The sequence below is a fragment of the Plectropomus leopardus genome, chromosome 4 (assembly GCF_026936395.1).
Source record: "Plectropomus leopardus strain MGB_pleo_1.0 chromosome 4, ASM2693639v1, whole genome shotgun sequence".
NCBI lineage: Eukaryota > Metazoa > Chordata > Actinopteri > Perciformes > Serranidae > Plectropomus > Plectropomus leopardus.
The window spans coordinates 12,252,665-12,271,782 of record NC_142179.1 but is presented as its reverse complement, the minus strand read 5'-3'; the positions used below and the strand labels follow the sequence as shown (position 1 = coordinate 12,271,782).

General features: G+C 38.7%; 2 protein-coding genes across 4 annotated transcripts in view; one reads left to right on the top strand and one right to left on the bottom strand.

The window, feature by feature from the left end:
- Nucleotides 1-986: 986 nt before the first annotated feature.
- On the bottom strand, nucleotides 987-16,371 carry letm2 (leucine zipper-EF-hand containing transmembrane protein 2). The gene is made up of 11 exons (XM_042487539.2): nucleotides 16,106-16,371; nucleotides 15,270-15,338; nucleotides 12,907-13,441; nucleotides 9,648-9,791; nucleotides 8,376-8,519; nucleotides 7,381-7,584; nucleotides 6,858-6,977; nucleotides 6,540-6,659; nucleotides 5,287-5,385; nucleotides 4,823-4,891; nucleotides 987-3,434 (listed from the first exon to the last, which is right to left on the bottom strand). The coding sequence occupies exons 2-11, from the start codon at nucleotides 15,314-15,316 to the stop codon at nucleotides 3,378-3,380; spliced, it is 1,539 nt and encodes a 512-aa protein (XP_042343473.2). The 5' UTR covers nucleotides 15,317-15,338; nucleotides 16,106-16,371; the 3' UTR covers nucleotides 987-3,377.
- Nucleotides 16,372-17,379: 1,008 nt separating this feature from the next.
- Nucleotides 17,380-19,118, top strand: part of nsd3 (nuclear receptor binding SET domain protein 3) — a 33,498-nt gene continuing 31,759 nt past the window's right edge. For 2 of the 3 annotated variants that reach the window (XM_042487540.2, XM_088076568.1), the window contains exon 1: nucleotides 17,381-17,884. The gene's annotated coding sequence lies outside the window, so the exon portion shown is untranslated. Of the gene's footprint in view, nucleotides 17,885-19,118 lie in introns of all 3 variants that reach the window. The other variant, XM_088076567.1, reaches the window with a different exon arrangement.

Below are 19,118 nucleotides of genomic sequence, written 5' to 3'. Positions count from 1 at the left end.
TTAACGTTCCATAAAAGCAGAAAAAACAGCACCAGTTTGAACCAACATTTTCTAGAACCACCCTCCTTGTGATGTTATCAGCTTCTTTAGACTTGAGAAAATCCCAAGTGAAAGGAAAGACTGACACTAGTAGGCAACCGTTTACACATAACTGTCACCTTGTACATTTCCATCTGTAGACACGTTTAAACGATACCTCCCCATATGCAGATTAGTCCTTATAATCAGATGTAAGAGAGACCTCTCCTGTGCTTAACATAAAGGCATAGGTTAAATGATTGAGCTTAAGACGTTAAACTTAACCAATGTGTTAATGCAGTTGAGCTTGTATAGAGATGGCGCCACCTGCTGGCCATAAAGAGACCCATTCAAGAATCCTGCAAAGTATTTCTGTGAACTCAACCACCTCACAATAATATTATCCTATTTTTAGCCAATAAAGATTTGATTTGAATTGTTATACATTTCAATAAAAGGAGACATGCGGGGAAAACTCAGAAAAACCTCAAGGAGCTTGACAAGTTAAATTCCCCACGAAACTATCAATCAGTGTACAGTCTCTTAAGAATAAATTAGAAATAATAAGAAAAAACAATTATAATTCTTTTTTAAATGTGTATATATATATATATATATATATATATATATATATATATATGTATAGGCTATAATAAAATTTTTAATAAGAAAGGAAAGGCATATCAGAATCAGAATAATTTAAATTCACTATTGTTCTTCTGTTCTTAATGTTAATTGTTTTTCACCAAAACACCAAAACACAATCCTTGTATATGTAAATATACTTGGCGATAAAACTGGATCCTGCTTCTGATTCAGATGAGGACAGAAATAATTATGTGAAGAAAAAGAAGAGGAGAAGAAAAAGTAAACATGAAAAACAGTTTGGGCTATTGTTGTTGTCGGAAATTTTTTGCAGATTTCTTTAAATGATAAAAAAGAAAAAAGAAGGACAGGACACAGCCGTAAAGGGTTTAATGATTTTAATCGTGTGAATTCTTTTTTCTCCATCACCCAGACACTCGTATGCCATGGTAAAGTGATGCATGGATTTAATGCAGGGTCAGAACTAGCTGGGCAGCAGTGCATTTTTAAACTGAAAGAAACAATCCTGAAAGACAGAGGACACATCACGATGGCACTGATGTACCAGTGAGGTTGCAGTGGGAAGTTGTAGTTTCCAGACAGGCATCGTGTCGTTTAACTAACACTATGATGCTGATGAATGAAAGAGGCGACACGAGGAAGGTAATGTTAGACGCGAGTTGTGGATGCAGATGAATGCACCTTGTCCAATAACTGGAGGTGATGTTTTACTTTTATTTGTTTCAGGGTCTCGGAGGGTAAGGAGAAACATGAAACCAGTCCAGCCATTCCCATTGCTGTGCAGTCCTTTAATCATGCAGTAGACATCAGAAAACCTCCCAACAGATCGACTCTACAACTCTGAGGAGCAGCACAACACTTTCTCAGCAGGTCAGTGACAGGTGTTAAAAAGCACCAACCCTTTGTTTCCAAAAAAAATAAATAAATGCTGCTTAAATCAGTTCACGTCGAAATGTCTCAGATATTTTCAAATATGGCAGCAGAGACGATAAAGCAACTGTTCTGATTCTTTTTACTTTGGATACCCTTTGCACCTCGAGTGCAGAGCTGATTGAAAAGGTGATTGCTTTTTCATCAGTGGAGAAAGGATTGACAGTTGGATAAAATAGGAGACGGGATAAGGAGACATTCCACTTAAGAGAAAAGGTGCAAATGGGCTTTAAACACACTAAGGTAAATGTGCAAACTGAAAACAATACAATATAGAAAATCTGCTCTCTGATGAAAAATGCAAACACAATCGCCCTTTAACTTTAGGCACATATGTAAAACCAATAAAAATCTTTGTTAGCAATATATTTTTCTTTTGCTTGAAAATATTATTTTAGTTTATGGCATCCACTTCTCGATAAATAGCAATGAGGAAAAATATGGAGACAAAAATTCACTCCAACAAAGTCAATGTATAAAGAGGGATGGAAAATCTTAAGTACTGTCACACAAAACTGTATTATACAGTACACGTTTATGTGGTAAACCTTTCTATAACAGCTTGTAGGGTCATGTAATGCAGTAGGATATTTGGGCGAATCAATCATAATGCTTTACCTCTTTTACTGCCACAATACCAAAAATAACATTAATCTCATCTGTGGCTTCAAAATTTAAGCACCCCCCCTCGCCCCCCCTCCCAAAAAAAATTAATAATATATCTTTATGGATAACATCAAGTATTTTCTCTTTTCAGTTTACAGTATCATCATAGTGTTAAAACACAATACATACACTGTATATGCAAATAAAATCTGCACAGTTTATACAGATTGTTCTTTCAGTGGTTTACCAGCAGAGGCGGACTGCACACACACACACAGTCACCTCTGGGTTTAAGGAGTGACCTCTCTTATATTATACCAGTCTTCATTTACTAATTGCAGCAGCAAGCAACTACGCTTTGTCACCCTGTTTAGAGGCAGGGCCGGTCCAAATCTGCAGAAATAAGTTTTTTTTTATTCAATCGCAGGTTCAGGATGTGCCGTCTGCTTGAACACATCACCATGGTCCAGCTTACTGAGCCAGGATGGAGGTGGGACTAAACCAAAAAGTTCAGCAATATATTAAAAAAAAAAAAAAAAAAGGATGACTTCTATGATATCCCGAAAAGGACTGGAAATAAAACAAAATGAAACTGCCAAGAGAGAACACCTTGAAATTTTTCTAGAGACTTTGCATAGCAAAATGTACAAAGCTGCTGCTGCTGCGATGTAAGACAGAGACACAAATTTACAGCATATTTACACATTTACAGGAGGAGGAGAAGGAGGAAACCGACTAGACTGTAAGGAGACGCCATCAGCTGACCAGGCGCTGCTGTGGGCGGTTTGGGCGTCACATCCAGGACATCAGGTCAAAGTGATCATACCATCAGTGGTCTGCCAGTCCAGTGACACGTCAGGCTGGTTTTTCCAGCTCTAACGGAGAGTGACAGAGAACGGAGTGCACACACGTAAAAATAGAGGGTATAAACAAGCAGCTGCTGAGACGAAGCAGAAGAGGCAGCAGACTTTCCTTAACAGAGACGGACAAGAAGGGAATTCCTGGATGAGTTGTGTCCTCAACATTCAGACACAATGCTGAACACAGCCGGTGATTCCCTCTCGTCCAAAAAAAGGAGCTTCAATGTAATTGAGGGCTACTGAAATGTAGACCATCAATGGCTCGTCATCTGACCACCACATCCCAGTCGTCCCTCTCCCCAAGAGGACACAGAGCTGCGTCCATCCTCCCTTCGGTCCAGAGGCTCCTGCTTCACTTTACACACCGTTGGCACTCATCTTGCTCTTCTGGGACACCTCTGTTGCTGCTTTAGCCTGCAGAAAATATCACAGAGGTTAGTAAAGCTTATATACTCAGCTTTCCCCATTCAAAACGTAGTACTCTTTTTTAAATATTTATATCATTTTTCCTTAAGTTGATCGCTCAAAGCAATTTAGTGAGCTAAATCATGGGATAGAGAGTGAGACGGGGGGACAGGACGTGACAAAGGTCAGCAGCCAGACAAGAACCGTCACAATCACATGGTATGTGTCTCCGTCTGCTGCTGATATAACAGCACTGTAAATGCTAGCAGATGATTGGTGCACTATAGTGACCTATTATGACTTTCTGAAGCGCAGCCTCAATAATGAGGTGAATATTGAACAGCTACAATACAACAGGTCCTAAAGTACGTGAGATGATTTTTGAGTTGTTGCAGCATTTCTTTAACAATTAAATAGTAAAGTCATACCCAGTATGCAAACATTTTGGAAAAAATATGTGTTTTGATATCATTTATTTCTTTATTATACTAAAGGAGACAGACTAGGAACTGTATAGATAATATGCATACATCATTATTTGTTTATATCACAAGCCATATCAACTTTACATTATTGAACCATTTGTTCAACTGAGCACACTGAATGAAACATCACTAAACTGTCAACAACCTTCCTTCATCCGAAAAAGTACAAATCAATGCCTATGAGCGTAGGATAGAACTTCTGACAGAAACTGAAAATAAAATTGTATTCCAGTATTCTTAAAATTTAATTTTTTGACCCGGGAAATCAAAGACCTGAACCTGACATGAGCTTCCCCCCGTATGATACACGGTTGTTAAGAATTGTGTTGATGTGTTTATAAGGGATGGAAACATTTAAACATAATAACGAATGAAAAAGAGAGAGCGAAAACTAACTTGTGTCCTACTACCTTTTCTAAAAACAAATGTATGCCACCAGAAAAATATGAAAAGATGCTTCAATTGCATTAAAAAATTGACACACGGGGGATTTAAACTGTGTTTTGCTGTCATGTAGTATCTCTTTAAATGACCAGCTGGTTAAAAAAAAAGAATGAGTTGGAAGCGTGCGTGCCGGTGACAGGTCTATATTTATCTGCTATTTTTAAACCTCACAGATTAACTTGAGATGTTCAGTTCAAACGTTGCCAGTAGCTTTCTGTATCTGTGATGGTTACTCTGTCAATAAATATTACTTCTACACATCTACATGTTATAGATTACCAGCTGGTCTGTGCGTTTTCCTCTGCGTGCAGTTACTTTCTCAGAATAGCAGCTGTGTGAGAGATCAGCATGTCATGTGAGACAGATAAAAGTCAGGAAGGACTAACTGGATTATGAAGCCCTGTGCTGCTTCACATCTCATACAGGTCTCTGTGTCTTCCACAGATCCAAACAACAATAGCTGCTCACCTGAAGGACTTCAGCAGGAGTCAGAGGTTTGTCTGACACCAAAGGAGCCTTGTCTCTTATCTCCTCCACCTACAACACACACAACAAGAAAAACATAAGTGTGGGGTGCTGCAGGATTTCATGGTTCTCCTGTTTCTGTTTCATTCTGTCGTATTTCAAACAAGCCTTCAGAAACTGGACAGTGACTGAAAGAAACTTCATATATTACCAGTTTTTAGTATTTTGTATATTTTCATCATATCTTGAAATTCTGTATCTAGCTTGTAAGTATTGAAATTATCCCAGCACTCGACTGACTAGAAAAACAGTGGTGCAGCCCCACAAGCACGACGAGCAAATCTATTGCTTTGTCAGAAATCTGTTCTTGAGTGTGACGATGACTTTATTTTCTCTCTGTCATCATTACAGGTTTTATCTGGTGCTGCTGTGTGTTTTGTGGCTGTGTTTTATATCCGTGCACTGACCGGTCTCTCTTTGATGATGATAGCGGGGTCCGCCAACATGTCGGTGCTGACCGAGGTCGTGTTTGCTCCTGTATTCTCCACTGGAGGAGGTGTGGACTTCTGCAAAAAACAACAAAACATCTGGTAAGAAAGAGACATCCCACAAAACACAAGTTTAAGAACATTTTTATATAATTATAGATTCTAGACGTTTAAACGAGGGAAAGGAAACAGATATAATATTAAGAATTTTATATATATTGTACACAGAATAAATCTAAGCAGAGTATTCTTTTACATGTTTAACACATATCTGGAGGACGTCTTTAATTGGGATTAATAAGGGTCCAGGGTAACTAATACAGGGTTCCTACAGTTTAAGGCAAGAGAGATTTAAGACTTTTTAAGACTAATTTAATGTCAGTTGGAATGAAAAATTAAGACCAATTTTACAACAGTGAAAATTGTCAACAAAAAAAAGGACAAAAAGGAAAAAAAAAAGTGAACCAACATCAACAACTTTGGGGTTAGGGACAATTTTGTTCAAAGTTTTACTGTACCTTGAAAAATGTTTTTTTCAAGGAAAAAATTAGATGAGGTACTTTAAATGTTGAAAAAAAAATCAATAAAATCATAGTTCCCATGTCTCAAACACATTTTCAGACTTTTGAAAGATTGATTTTAGACATTTCAATACTAATTAAGGCCTCATTTTTAGGTTTATGAATTAAATGCCTTTTAAGCCTTTTTAATGATCCGCGGTAACCCTGCAATAGAGCTGCAATGATTCGCTACAAGAGAAAACTAACTGGCAACATTATGGACAGTTGATCAATTATTTCAGTACATTTTTCAAGCAAAATAGTCAAACATTTACCTGTTCCAGCTTTTCAAATGTTGAAATTTTTCTGTTTTTCTTTAGTTATATTGGAGTAAATTAAATATCTTGTGTATTTGGACTGTTGGTCAGACGAATCAAGCAATTTGAAGACACTGAAAGTTATAATTGGTGGGTTTTTTTGCTGCTTTCTAATATTTCACAGACTAAACCATTAATCGATAATAAATAGTTATTAGTTGCAGCCAAGAAACATCATGAATAGTTATGTAACATCAGGTGCTAAAGACAGGAAACACTGCTCGGTGCCAAACATCAGTGACCTGCAAACCAGTGATTTCAACAGCTGGAATGTTAAGCTCAGTACAAATCTCTCTGATCTGAACATTAAAGTGAGTATCCAGTACGACTTCATAGTAGACTGTTAAGGTCGAACCTCTAGTTTGGGAACAGGTGGGATGACTGGAGGTTTTGGTTTGAGGTCAGTCAGGTACATGGCTCTGGAGAGCAGCAGCAGCGATGGAGGAACGTTCTCCTTCAGGTGCAGGTCCAGCCACTAGATGGAGAAAAGCAATGACGAGACTGAGCTTTATCTGATAAATGAAGAAATTAAAACCTACATGTATTTTTTTCCCCTGCAATCTTGTGAGATTAAAAGATTTGCATAAAATCTTTGGGGAATTGTACATTTATGAAAGAAGAATTTAGTTTCTATCAACCAACGAATGTTAAAAGTTAACATTCAGTTCCTCACCTGCTGCATCTGCTGACGTAGCTGGTCGGTGGTGAGACCCAGAGACCTCATCCCTCGACTACGACACGCTGCCTGTAATTCTGACACACTCATAGCTGCCACACCCTCTGCTGCAATCATCTGTGAAGAAACACAGGCAGAAGTCAAAAACTATTGCACAAGCATGAGAAATTCAGATAGCTGCAAATAAAGAGGGACAGGAAAAACAGGAATGAAATTATGAAATTAATGTCATCATGACGATAGCAGAGTTTGAAATATCGTCAAAGCTCATTCCCTAATGTTATACTATTTACCTACAGATTATTATTGTGGGTAGAAAATTAAAAAAAGCTATTTTCCAGAGGACCACTGACTTCTTTTCACTACACTAAAATCAAATTTCAAGTATCAAACATAAGCAGCTGCAAAAGCCGTTTGTAGAAAATGGCTATGGCGCTCTATTTCTTCATCTCATGACGATAAAAATCAAGCCGACCGTCGCTCCACAATTAAACTACCAGGTTCTGCTCCTCCGTCTCACCTCGTCGTCTGACTTGATGGTTCTGAGTTGCATCATCAGCTGAAAACGCAGCAGGTTGTTTGTGCCGATGGGCTGCAGCTCCAACAGTTTACACAGAGCCACGAGCTGGGGGCGCTCCAGGTGCTCCAGCGTCAGCTCGTCCTCAAACAGCTTCGAAAACCGGACGATGTCCTTCGTGGTGGGCTGCTCGCCTGTGCCCCGAACCTGACAAGGACATAAAGTCACTAATGTACAGAAGGCTGAGCAAATATTTTCCAGACCAGCTGTACCAGCAGTTTCATGAGATTAGATAACGTACAGACACTTTGTTTGGATAAAGGACTGCAGTCATTAAATGTACTGTCTAATTATTAGTAGTATTAACAGTATTATTGATACAACATTCAACACTGCAGATCCTCTATGCATCTTAAATTCCCAAATATGGATCAGTTGTTTCACAGACTTGCATCACTTTTTAAACACTTAGTTGGCAACAGTCAAACCCTAATTTGAGCACAGAAGACATAATACAGCATTTAAACAATTGAATGGTTTTATTCAGACACCAACGAAGTGTGGTGGAATTTGAAGCCACTCTGACATAGTAGCTAAACCGTGTAATTACAACTTTAGTGTCTGTCACGTGATGCCATGCAGTCCAAAAAGACTTTTCCCCCTAGACCTATACTGTAAAAGAGACATCTGTATCAGTGGATACATCCTTTTTAGCATCTCAACCCCCTAAAAAGACTTGTTTCACGATCAGGATTTGATTCATTCAGTCAAATTTTTAAAATTTTAAGTCTAGAAGAGCCAGACAATTAAGTCATTTCCCTCCATTCATGTTAGAAAAGGTTATATCACTGGGCTAAACCGGCAGTAGTCAGCTTGGCCAGTGAGGTCTGTCGTGTGCTTGCTTCATGGGCCCAATGATGTGGAAAATCTGGGTAGTTTTTTTGGCTTCATGTGTCATTAAGCAAATGTCATAGGAATAAAACTTTGCTGTAATTTACCTTCTGAACATATGTGGAGAAGCGCTGCGTCTCATCTTCTGTCTGAGCTTTTGCTTTATTTCTTCGAGCCATCTCAGCGATGGTTTCCTGGAGAAACTTGGCCAGCTCCAGCTTCGCTGCCAGACCTTTCTTCTGCTTCTCCTCCTGCATGAAAAAGGAGGAGGGAGGAGACAAGTTTGTTTAAAAATATATACAATATACTTCAAAGACAGCTGCAGTTTGATGCATGAGTATACACTCATGTTTTCCAGAACACTGTGTATAATACAAGTTCTCTATAGTTCAATGTTACAGAGTTAATACTTCTTCATTGTGGTAGTTAGATATTTTGAAAGATGGTCTTTGCCTCTGTAGTCAAGTGCAAAACCCTATGAACTTTCCAAATAATTTGAAACAGTAGTGCATAACAAAAATAAAAAAAACAAAGGTGTGATTTATTACGTTGTTTGGACTGCAGGTTTTCTGCTGCCGTCTTTAACTGTGACTCTTATTTGCTTTTATTCTCTTTAGCTAAAAGACTAATGTTTTACATATTAGAAAGGCAAAACATGAAAACCTGAAAGGATGGTTCCCCAAAACTGAGTTTTACAATTAAAAAAAGTACTACCTACGGTTCTGAATAATTACTTGACCTAACAGTTAAAAGGCATTTGCATCTGAATAAAAAAGGACGAGGCAGCGTACACTGTCCCTCTGGAATGAATTCAGTGTAGATAATAACATGGACTCAAAACACACACTTTGAATATTACAGAAATAATAATAGTAATTCCACCAACATTTAGTGATGATAGTTTTTGACTATATCATACTGTAGTCTACTATATTAACATGTTTTTTTTTGTCCTTCTGTTCAGTCACATTTTCAGAGGCTGGACACGTCTGTGCTGTCCAGGAGCACGAGAGCATTTCTGTGACTCACTGAACCGTGCTCCAGAACAACCAGAGAACATCAGAGCTGACAGGCCGACCGGACCAAGCACAGAAACCTGCTGCTTTTCTTTTACCGGAGATTAAAAGGTAAAAAGAGTGTCACATCATTTTAATTACAGTAACAATATGAAAGTTTTCTTTAAAAAAAATCTGCAGGTTGGGCAATTATGTGTCTATCATGCTACATGTCCTAAAATAAATAAAGATTAGATAAAGTCTGCTGCCTTTATGGCCTGAGGTTCTGAGTACAGCAGACATATCTGAGGAGTTATATAATAACCATGAACCCGGAGGTGGGGTCATGAGGGTGTGTGTGTCTGTGTGTACATGAACACATGCCTTTTTGGTCTCTGTTTCGAAGGTGGAGGGCAGCATCTCTGGGAAGAGTTTGAGGAAGACGGGAAGAAGGAACTCCATGAAAGGAACGATGATGAAGACCATGAAGGGCACCAGACGGAACAGGTCAGCGCAGGTCCTCATCAGCTGTCAACCCAGAGAGAAACACTGTTAATGCCAGAAAACGTGGGCGGTAACGTGAGCCAGTATGCATGCAGTCATCTTTTGGAGGTGTGTTTGCATGTAAGATCCATTACATGTGCACGGAGGCTCTGCCAGTCCTCTTCTAAAATAGCCTTAATATAGTTTTACCATGGCATGTGCACAGCTTGGGTCACTGGGGGTGTAGAATAATGTGCACCAGCATCATCATCATAGCACACACCCTCCAGTACCTCCCTGATTAACACCATTAGCTCTGTCAGCACTGTTGCCATTGTTTATTACTGTTAACCCTTGCTGTTAAGCCTACATCTGAGCAAATTGGCTCGATTTCTGTCAAAGCCATTAGTGGAAGAAGGCAATGAGCTACTTACCAAAAAAAGGGGCCAAAAATAAGCAGGAGTTTTACAAAAAAAAAAATTAAGAATTAAAATTAAGAAAATGTACTGAAATAATCAACAAAAAAGAAAAGTTTTTTAAAAAATTACCTTAGCAAAGTACTAAAAAAAGAAAAAAAGAAAAGAAAAAATAGAATAAAAGATTTTTTGTGTTGTAAAACAACTCTAAATATAAAATAATTGTTTATAAATGAAATTTTCTGGACATTTATCCCTAGTCTTATTTATAAAATCATATAATCCTCCACAGCTAATTTCCAGACGATTTTGTTATCAGCTTAAACCCTTTTTTTTTTTTTTTGCAAGTTAGCTTGGTTTAGACGAATTTGAAAGGCGTCTGAATGCAGCATAAGAAAACTGATGATGATCCGGGTGTTTAAGGGTTAATGGAGATAGCACCATTAGCTACTAGCCACCAGCTCAGCCACCTCCATGTCAAGAAACGTGTCCGGACAACTTTCACATAACTTCAGGTTTTCTGAATACAACCAAGACCAGCTCAGCTGATCACATCATGTGATCGCTATTTCATAACTTACATCATAGCACCTGTACCCGACTGACTACAGATTTCAGTCGCAATTTGTAAAATTGTAAAACAAATGTAATGTATTTATGTAAAACAATTAATATTGTCTGTTATTGCGATAATATTTTTTACACTTTTATAGCAGATTAACAAACTCTATCTAGTTTTATTGAAGACATATTCCCACTGGATGTGTTTCGGCCACATTTTCCAGGTGTATCAGGCTTCTGAGACACAACACAACTTTTGTTATTGTTGGAATAGAGATAACCTTCCCAACACTAACAATGTTCCTGTAGTATGCAGGAAATAATCATTTTAAATGAAAGATAAATAAAATAAAATCAGACTCCGAATCAGTACAGTCAAGAGCATCAATTCAGCTCAGGAGCATAACAGAGAGACAGTGACCAGGGTTTCATCTGACAGTTACTCTAATTATTGATTAACCTGGTGATTATTTTCTTGATTGTTTGTCTATGAAGTGTAAAAAAAAAAAAAAGGGAATCAGAAACCCAGACATATTCAGTTTACCAACTGCATAAGACAAAGAAACACAGCAAGTGTGCACTTAGTTTACATTTTTGTTTGAAAAAATGTCCAAAATAATTATCAGTAATCAAAATATTTGATAAATTAAACAAACAAAACAAATTATCGACTTATTGCTCTCAGCTCAAATTCTGACTCTTATTTTATTATATAGTACAATAATATTGAAAATAAGTCAGTGTCATGTTAGTGCTGCACAAAGCTTAACCTACAGCTTAACTCTATAAATCACTGTGCAAAAGTTCATACTTTATGCATCCGTGCAAAACAACACCAGAACAGCAGGATTCAGCGCCACAGACTAAACCAATTTCAGGGTTATAAAAGACTTTTCATAAAGTATTAAACAAAAACGCTTAAAACGGTCAGAAACCACATACAGGACGATCTGTCTCACCACTGTACAGCACAACAGCGTACACACTGTAGTGGACTATTTTTTTATGACTTTGGGAACATGCTGTTCACATTCCTTATTGAAATGCAAAGGTGTGCTACAACGTTCAGAGACACTCTGAAGCCCTAAAGCCATAAAAATACGTCTCACTGATTTCATGATAACAACCCAGACAAGAGTGACAAAGGTACCTGGACGACAACATTTAGAGTCTTTTTGTAGACGAAAAAGAAATCAGACAATTGTAAAAGAACTGGACAGATGTGTTGTGACCAGAGGGTAACAAAAGACGATCGCTACAGAAGACCAGGCAGTCCACAGGATATTCAATTTTTAGCCATGGTAGTTACTATTAGAAACATTATTACACACAGGTTGGAATAGTGGTTTCACTAACCAGAAAAGACATGAAATTTAAGTCTATTTAACACTCAATATGTTGATGTAAGAGCTAGTTGTTTTGTAAAAAAAAACAAAACCCAAAAAACCCTAATTTCGAATGAGTTTTTTTTGTGAGCTCAGGTTTGGGAATTAACTTTTTGTCTGCCAGGCACTGGACTCCAAAATCTACTGGCCACACAGTAGATTACAATTGCTTTTTGGCAAGTGAGTGAAGCAAATCTAGCAGCCACTTGTACACTTAACCAGCATCTGGCTGGTTAGTGGATAAGATGGTTATAAGAAAAACCCAACCTGACTTGTGTTTTAGGTGTAAGAATGTTATACGCAAGCAATTAAGGTTGTGCAATATGCAAAAAAAAAAAAGAAAAAAAAAGAAAACAAAGATAATATATGAAAATGACATAAAATGTTGATGATGTGATTTTTGCAGGGGTCTGAACCAAACACGCATGTTCCCTTAAGGATTTTTAGGCAGGGGCATCTCTATAGCTCCACAATTCTTCACTTATAATCATATGTTGTGGAACACTTAACCTTCATCATAAAATTACAGCTCCTGCAAATAACACTCGGTCGTATTGTGATTTTGATAATATTTTGAGTAACTGTGCAGCCCTACAAGCACTGATGTTCCAGTCTGACCTGGTTCACAGCTGCAAAGCATTTTGGTGTCTTCCAAGACTTAAATATGCATGACTCAGTAACTCCCTAATTGTATATGTTTTGGTTCCATTTGCCTGCTAAAATATACAGTTGAAGATAAATAAATCCTGCAATATCAGACAGACTGAACAATGCTACCCAGTAATGTAAACGTCTTACCCTTCTCCTCTCCCTACGCGTGAGCACCTGTCCGTGCAGCAGTCTCCACACCATTCTGCCTGCAATGTTGATGTCGATGCCGAGTAACCTGAAGCCATTGTAGTAATGCTTCAACTCGTCCACTATCCTCACATGCAGAGCCTTTTTCACGACTGCCCTCTCCTGCACTGGAGGGATGGCGGCCGCTGTGGGGGTTGGCGTCGGAGTCGAGGCTGATGGAGGTTGTGTCTGCTGTGCAGCAGCTACAGAGTCCTTTTTAGCTCCCGCAGAAACATCCTGGGAAGCAGCTGGTGAAGTTTTAGCATCCTCCTTCTTTATGTCTTGGAGCCAAACACCTGAGCTGTGTAGAGAGCGAGCGAGCAGGGCGGAGTTGTGGCCACGGCTGAGGGCGTGGCCGCGGTAACAGTGGGGGTAGCCGTAGCGGGAGTGCCTGAGTGTGAGTGAGGACGAGATGTGGCGGGGAGGGTCTATGTGAAGATAGGCTTTGGAAGACAGAGACGAGCAGCTGTGCCTCTTGGATAACAAATATGATCCCCTGGAGACAGCAAGAAAAACTGGTTAGTTATTGCACAATCTTGTGCAGAAGAATGCTTATAAAAACGTAACAAAAGTATGAGATAGTGGCTCAAATGTCAACAAAACACATACAGTATTGATAACTAATGAATCAATCAATAGACAAAGTAGGGGTGTTGCGATAAACCGGTATTGACGATGTTAACGGGGATATTTAAAAATGAAATAGTATGTATCAGCATAGTAAATTATTGTGACTCAATCAACTTCTTTTTACGACCGATAAAATAACTAAAACAAAGGCTGTTTTTGGCTGATCAAAGAAAAATTACTAATTTTAAAAAATCCTTTCAATGAGATATTGTTAATGTGATGGTGGCCTTATAAATCCAAAGATATCAAAATGGTATTTAACTGCTAACTATAGTGTAATAAGGTCTCTCACAGCTGACAAATTGGTCTATATGTTGTCATGGTATAGAAAACCACGCAGCCCAACCCTAATGTACAACTGAAATTGTGTAACAATGTGACAACTGCAATTGCTGCCGTCATGAGAATTTGGGTAGTGAGAGTGAGGACAAAGCTGGCCTATCATCTGCAAGTTTCTGATCTTGCATCATCAGTTGTGTGTTCACCTCTTGTGTGTCATGGGATATACTGAATAGGCTGCTTCACTGTCGCAGACAAAAGGTAAACAGAGACGGTTTGTGCTTATGACTCTCCTTAAAGGGATAGTTTGGACTTTTTGAAGTAGGGTTGTATGGGGTGCTTATACACATACAGTAGATGTCAGTCAGCATGCCTTCAGTTTGCAGGGATGGGCATCAACAGCATAACATGTTTTACCCACCTAAAACATTTTTTCAGTTTAAGTGGACACTATATAGAGTATTTTCACCACTTAACAACCGTTAACTGCTTCAATTTCCTGTCTATGCTCTCGTCAAAGTCACCGTACTCCATTAAGAAAAACAGTAATTTTACCTCACTGAACAAGGGAGCTGCTTGTCTACCGCTGCTTCTACCAGTTAGCTAGTTTTTGTTATTGTATACATTTGGTGACTACAAATTAACCATTTTAAAAACTAAGGTATCACAAACTAACCAACTAATCGGGACAGCGGGTGACCAGCAACTCCCGTGTTCAGTGATCTTTAATCACATTTTTTTCATTCTTCCATTGGAAGTCACTGTATGACATGAAGGTAAAGCTGTGAAAATACTCTCAATTTAGCGTACACTTAACCGTTTGAAACCTGGAACGACATCACTTTTCTTGTGCTGCTTTCAGATGCCTTACACAAATATTTAAACTTTTGAGCCCTGAGCAAATCGGTGCAGTTTCGTTCAAATACACGCGAAAAAGGCAATCAGCAACTTGTTAGGAAATGTTCGACAAATTGCAAGAAATAATTAGATTTGGATTTTTTTTTTAGCGAAAAATATCAGTTGATTGATCAATTGCTCATTGTCTTCTTCTCATGTTTTTGGAAGAAATTAAGTGAATTTGCTCAGGTTTTAAAGGGTTAATCTGACATAGAACTTCTTAGGAAGTACTTAAAAAACCACTTTGTTACTGACCCCTTGGCAGCAGTAGATTGTTTAGCTTCCATGTCAAGAGTCCTGTCTGCTGACATTTGCTGTATCTAATACACAGTCTATGGATTAGTGCCTTACACAACCTACAATCCCCACAAAATCTGGACTATCCCTTTAAACACAACAGGGAGCATTGGAGAGCTAGTAATTACTGCCCCTGTACTCTGAGGAAACCAGTTCTGTGGGACGGAGTTGTTGTTTTACTAACTACAGGATGTTACTGTAGCCATGTGCTGCTTGCTTACCTGGATCTTGTGACTGCAAGGAGCACCTGGTGACTAAAGACTGCCATTGCAGAGGCAGATTACAGTTTTCTGTTGAGCACACACGCAGACAGAGAGAGAGAGAGAGAGAGAGAGAGAGAGCATGAAGGTGTCCGGTTACAGTTCACTCACATGGGGCAGCAACAGGCTGACTGGAAAAATACAGAAAGCAATAAGTCCGTCTGATCACATACACAGTCTCCTGTCGTGTTAAAACCATGCATAATCTATGCTCTGAAAATTAGTTTACTATGACTGACATAACATGACTAACATTAACATGAGCTCAGCCAAACAGCAGGTTTAGCTCATTATTACGTAACAACTCAACAGTAGCACAGCTCACCTCCTATCTGACAGATATCACGTATCAGTCCGGTCCCAGTAACACTCAATGGCTTAACTAAACGTTAAAATCAACCAATATTATCAAGCGATATTATAAACAAGGACATAAACTTAGATATCGCTACGAAGATCATCCATATTGGTCGACGTCAGGTTAAGCAATCCAGCCACTGTTATGCTAAATAGACGTTAACTTAGAGCTCAACTTAAGACAAAATCCTCAATATTATGATCATTTTCCACTATCATTAGCTACTGCTGTAACGCTAAAATCAAAATATCCAAAATATCTTTATAACACATCGAAAAAAATGTATTTTACAACCATCTGAAACTTGCCGGTAGGTTAGATTTACATTAGCACCCTGCTAGCATCGCTAGCTCCCTCCGCTAGCCTAGCCGGTTCGCTGATGCTAGCTGAGCTAAGCTAGCTGGTGAAATGGCAGTCTGCGGATGACGAGCGCACTAACCTCCAGCGTCAATGACGGAGCGATGGCTGCCGCTGCTGACTGGGCGTTGTAAGGCTTCTCGGTGAGACGGTGAATATTGTAATCCATCCACAACAGTCGGTCGAGGTAAACGGGAGCCACGAAAGTAACGGCTGATGTTGTGATAAACCCATTTAAGAAGGGTTTATACGTTTAAAGTCGTCGTATTTCAGCTCCGGTCCGTCTGTTCTGCATGTGCAGCCTCTCAGGCAGCTGCACTGAAAGGTCACAATGTACATGCGTGAATGTTGACTGCGTACCAGCCCAAGATCCTCTATATTTGGAAAGATGAGTTACTCTGTGGGTAAAAGATACCAGTCCCACCCATATGGTCCCACCTTAGAGCATCTAAAAGTTGAAAATAACACACAGGATGACTTAAGCAAAACTGGTGTTTTATTTTACGAAAGTAATAGGCACTGGTGGATGAAGTACCTGAAAGCTATAGGCTACTTAAGTAAAAGTACAAATGTCTTACCAGAAAACGACTTTGGTAAAAGTTAACCTCTTAAACTCGGCTGTACCAGTCACTGCTTTTGGCTACATGTCGTTCAAAACCATTTAACTTAATTTTAATTTCTACTGGAGATCCCAAACTTTCCGAAACTGGATAATTTTGAATTTCCACCGAAATGTTGGTGAAGCATCTATATATATATATATATATATATATATATATATACTTAACGTTATCCAGAGCTTCGTGGTAATAGACTGTTCTTGCACTTTTTTATATACACATCTATTTTTAATCCAATGGACTGCTGTTGATTTGATTATCATTATTGGTTTTTTACCCTTGTATTTATTTATATCACCATTTGATTGTATCTGAGGCTTTGACAATGTTGTTTTCCAAACATTCATGCCAATAAAGCAAATAGAATTGAATTGAATTGAACTGTTCAACAATGGTTTTAGGAATTAGAGGCAGAGTGAGACCTCTTTTATTTTCTCCTCCTCTCAGTTACAGATCAGGCGAGGAGGCGTATAAAAGCCAATCAGAGACGCTGCTGTAGACGTAACGACAGCATCTGCATCGCTCTATGATATGGACAAAATAAAAATAACCAAAATACAATTTAATACTGTTCACATTCCTCGTCCTTGAATACCTTTTGACACTATTAAACATTTGTATTTTTAAAAATAGTTTCTTTTTTTTCATTGTCCTCTTCAGATGAAACATGACACATGGATTTCCTCTTTCATTTTAGTGTAGGTGTGACATATATTACATTAGCTCCTCGATACTCGTTCTGTGCACACACTCTTTCTTATTAGAGTAGATATAATCAGAGGTAAACTACACATCCCGGAGTGCTCCTCCGATCCGGATCTGTGTGATTTTGGCGCTGAGCAGCTGCAGGAGACCAAAGGGGCCTGGACTGAAAAAAAACCAAAAAAACATAGCAGGGTGCTTTTGTTGAACCAGAGGAAGAGGGAGCTAGAGACTATTATTATTATTGGTAGTAGTAGTATAGAGACTGCACACAGGAGGGGTGCGAGAATTGAACATATCTAGCAGTACTAAATGCTCCAGTCCCTACACTGAGGAAGAGCCAGGCTTTGGGATTGGGCAGCGACCAGATAGCGTAACACCCCCTCCTCCTCTCTATTGAGAATTGCGTTAAAACGAAAAAGGAAAAGGCCTGCGCTTTATCTATATTACAGGGATTTTTTTGATTTTTTTTCTCCTTATATATTAAACGAGGATCCGTTACTGGCTGGTGTATGTGTTTAGAATGGGACACGCTGAAGGTATTTATATTTTAAATTTACATTTCCTCTGCATCTCTCGACTCGAAATCTGTGCTGCTTCCTTTGCTCTCCTCTTTGGCGATGTTTGCCATAGCCGCTGCCCGCTGCATGTCTCCCCGTCTCCGTGTTTTTGGGGGGTCGTAGCTAGCTTATTTTCGGACACATTTCTCTCCAAACCGCCATAATCACGCCAGACAATTTGATTTAAAGGGGCAAAGGCAGCCATATTGGCAAATGGTACGTTAGCTTAGCCACCGTTAGCTTCCCCCTCTTTCATCTTCTTCCATGTGTGATGTACATTAACGGATAAACAATACATGGAAACGTTCATTCGTTTCGTGTGAGCCGAGACACTAACGGTCGTAACCGCCGCGTCGCGTTTTGTGTTTGTAACGGTTAAAAACGGCCATATCTTTTTTGAATCCCCCCTTTTAATGCCAGGTAGCTTTAGGGCTAACATCGCAGAAAGCTATAAGATCATTCAGTGAAACATTTGTTGTCTGCGCAGTCGATTTTTAAACACAACCACACAGTTTAAAGCAAACATTAATGTTTAACACAACTCGTAGGAGCATTAAATTGACAACACAAGTCGTTATGGGCAGCTAGTGACCGTTAGTTGACACCTTTATGGATGTTTACATCACCGTTATCCACCTTCGCCAACGCTGGGCAAGCCTGAGTGTGTTCACACATTAAACCACTAACAGTAGATTAGTCCGGCACTCTTAACCTGATTAATTAATCATAAAAGATATTAAAGTGATAAGTTTAAGAGGCTAAACCGGGCGGTGGTAGCTGCTCTTTGTTTTGTTTGTGGTAGCAGGCCACCATGTGTTTGTGTTGATGAGATAAAAACACTAAATTATCTAAAGCTTGTGAAAAGAGGCACTTAAGAGATGATTAATAGCCATCAAAGAGGAAAATTATTATTTAGTACAAAATGCTTAGAGTTTGTTTTGTGGTTTGAGAGGAAGTTTAAAATAAATGATGGTGATTTCTTTATGTGGATTTATTCTGTTTTTGTAAAGAATTTGATCAAACAAGTCCACTTATAGTCTGTATAGGGACTGTGCAACATTTTAATCCCTTGAAACCTGAGCAAATTGGCTTGATTTCTTTCAAAAACATGGAAAGAAGGCAACGAAGGAAGAAAATTACACAAAAATTAGCAAGAAATTAGTAAAAAGAACAAGAAAATAACCTGAAAAATAGTTTTAAAAATGAAAAAGAA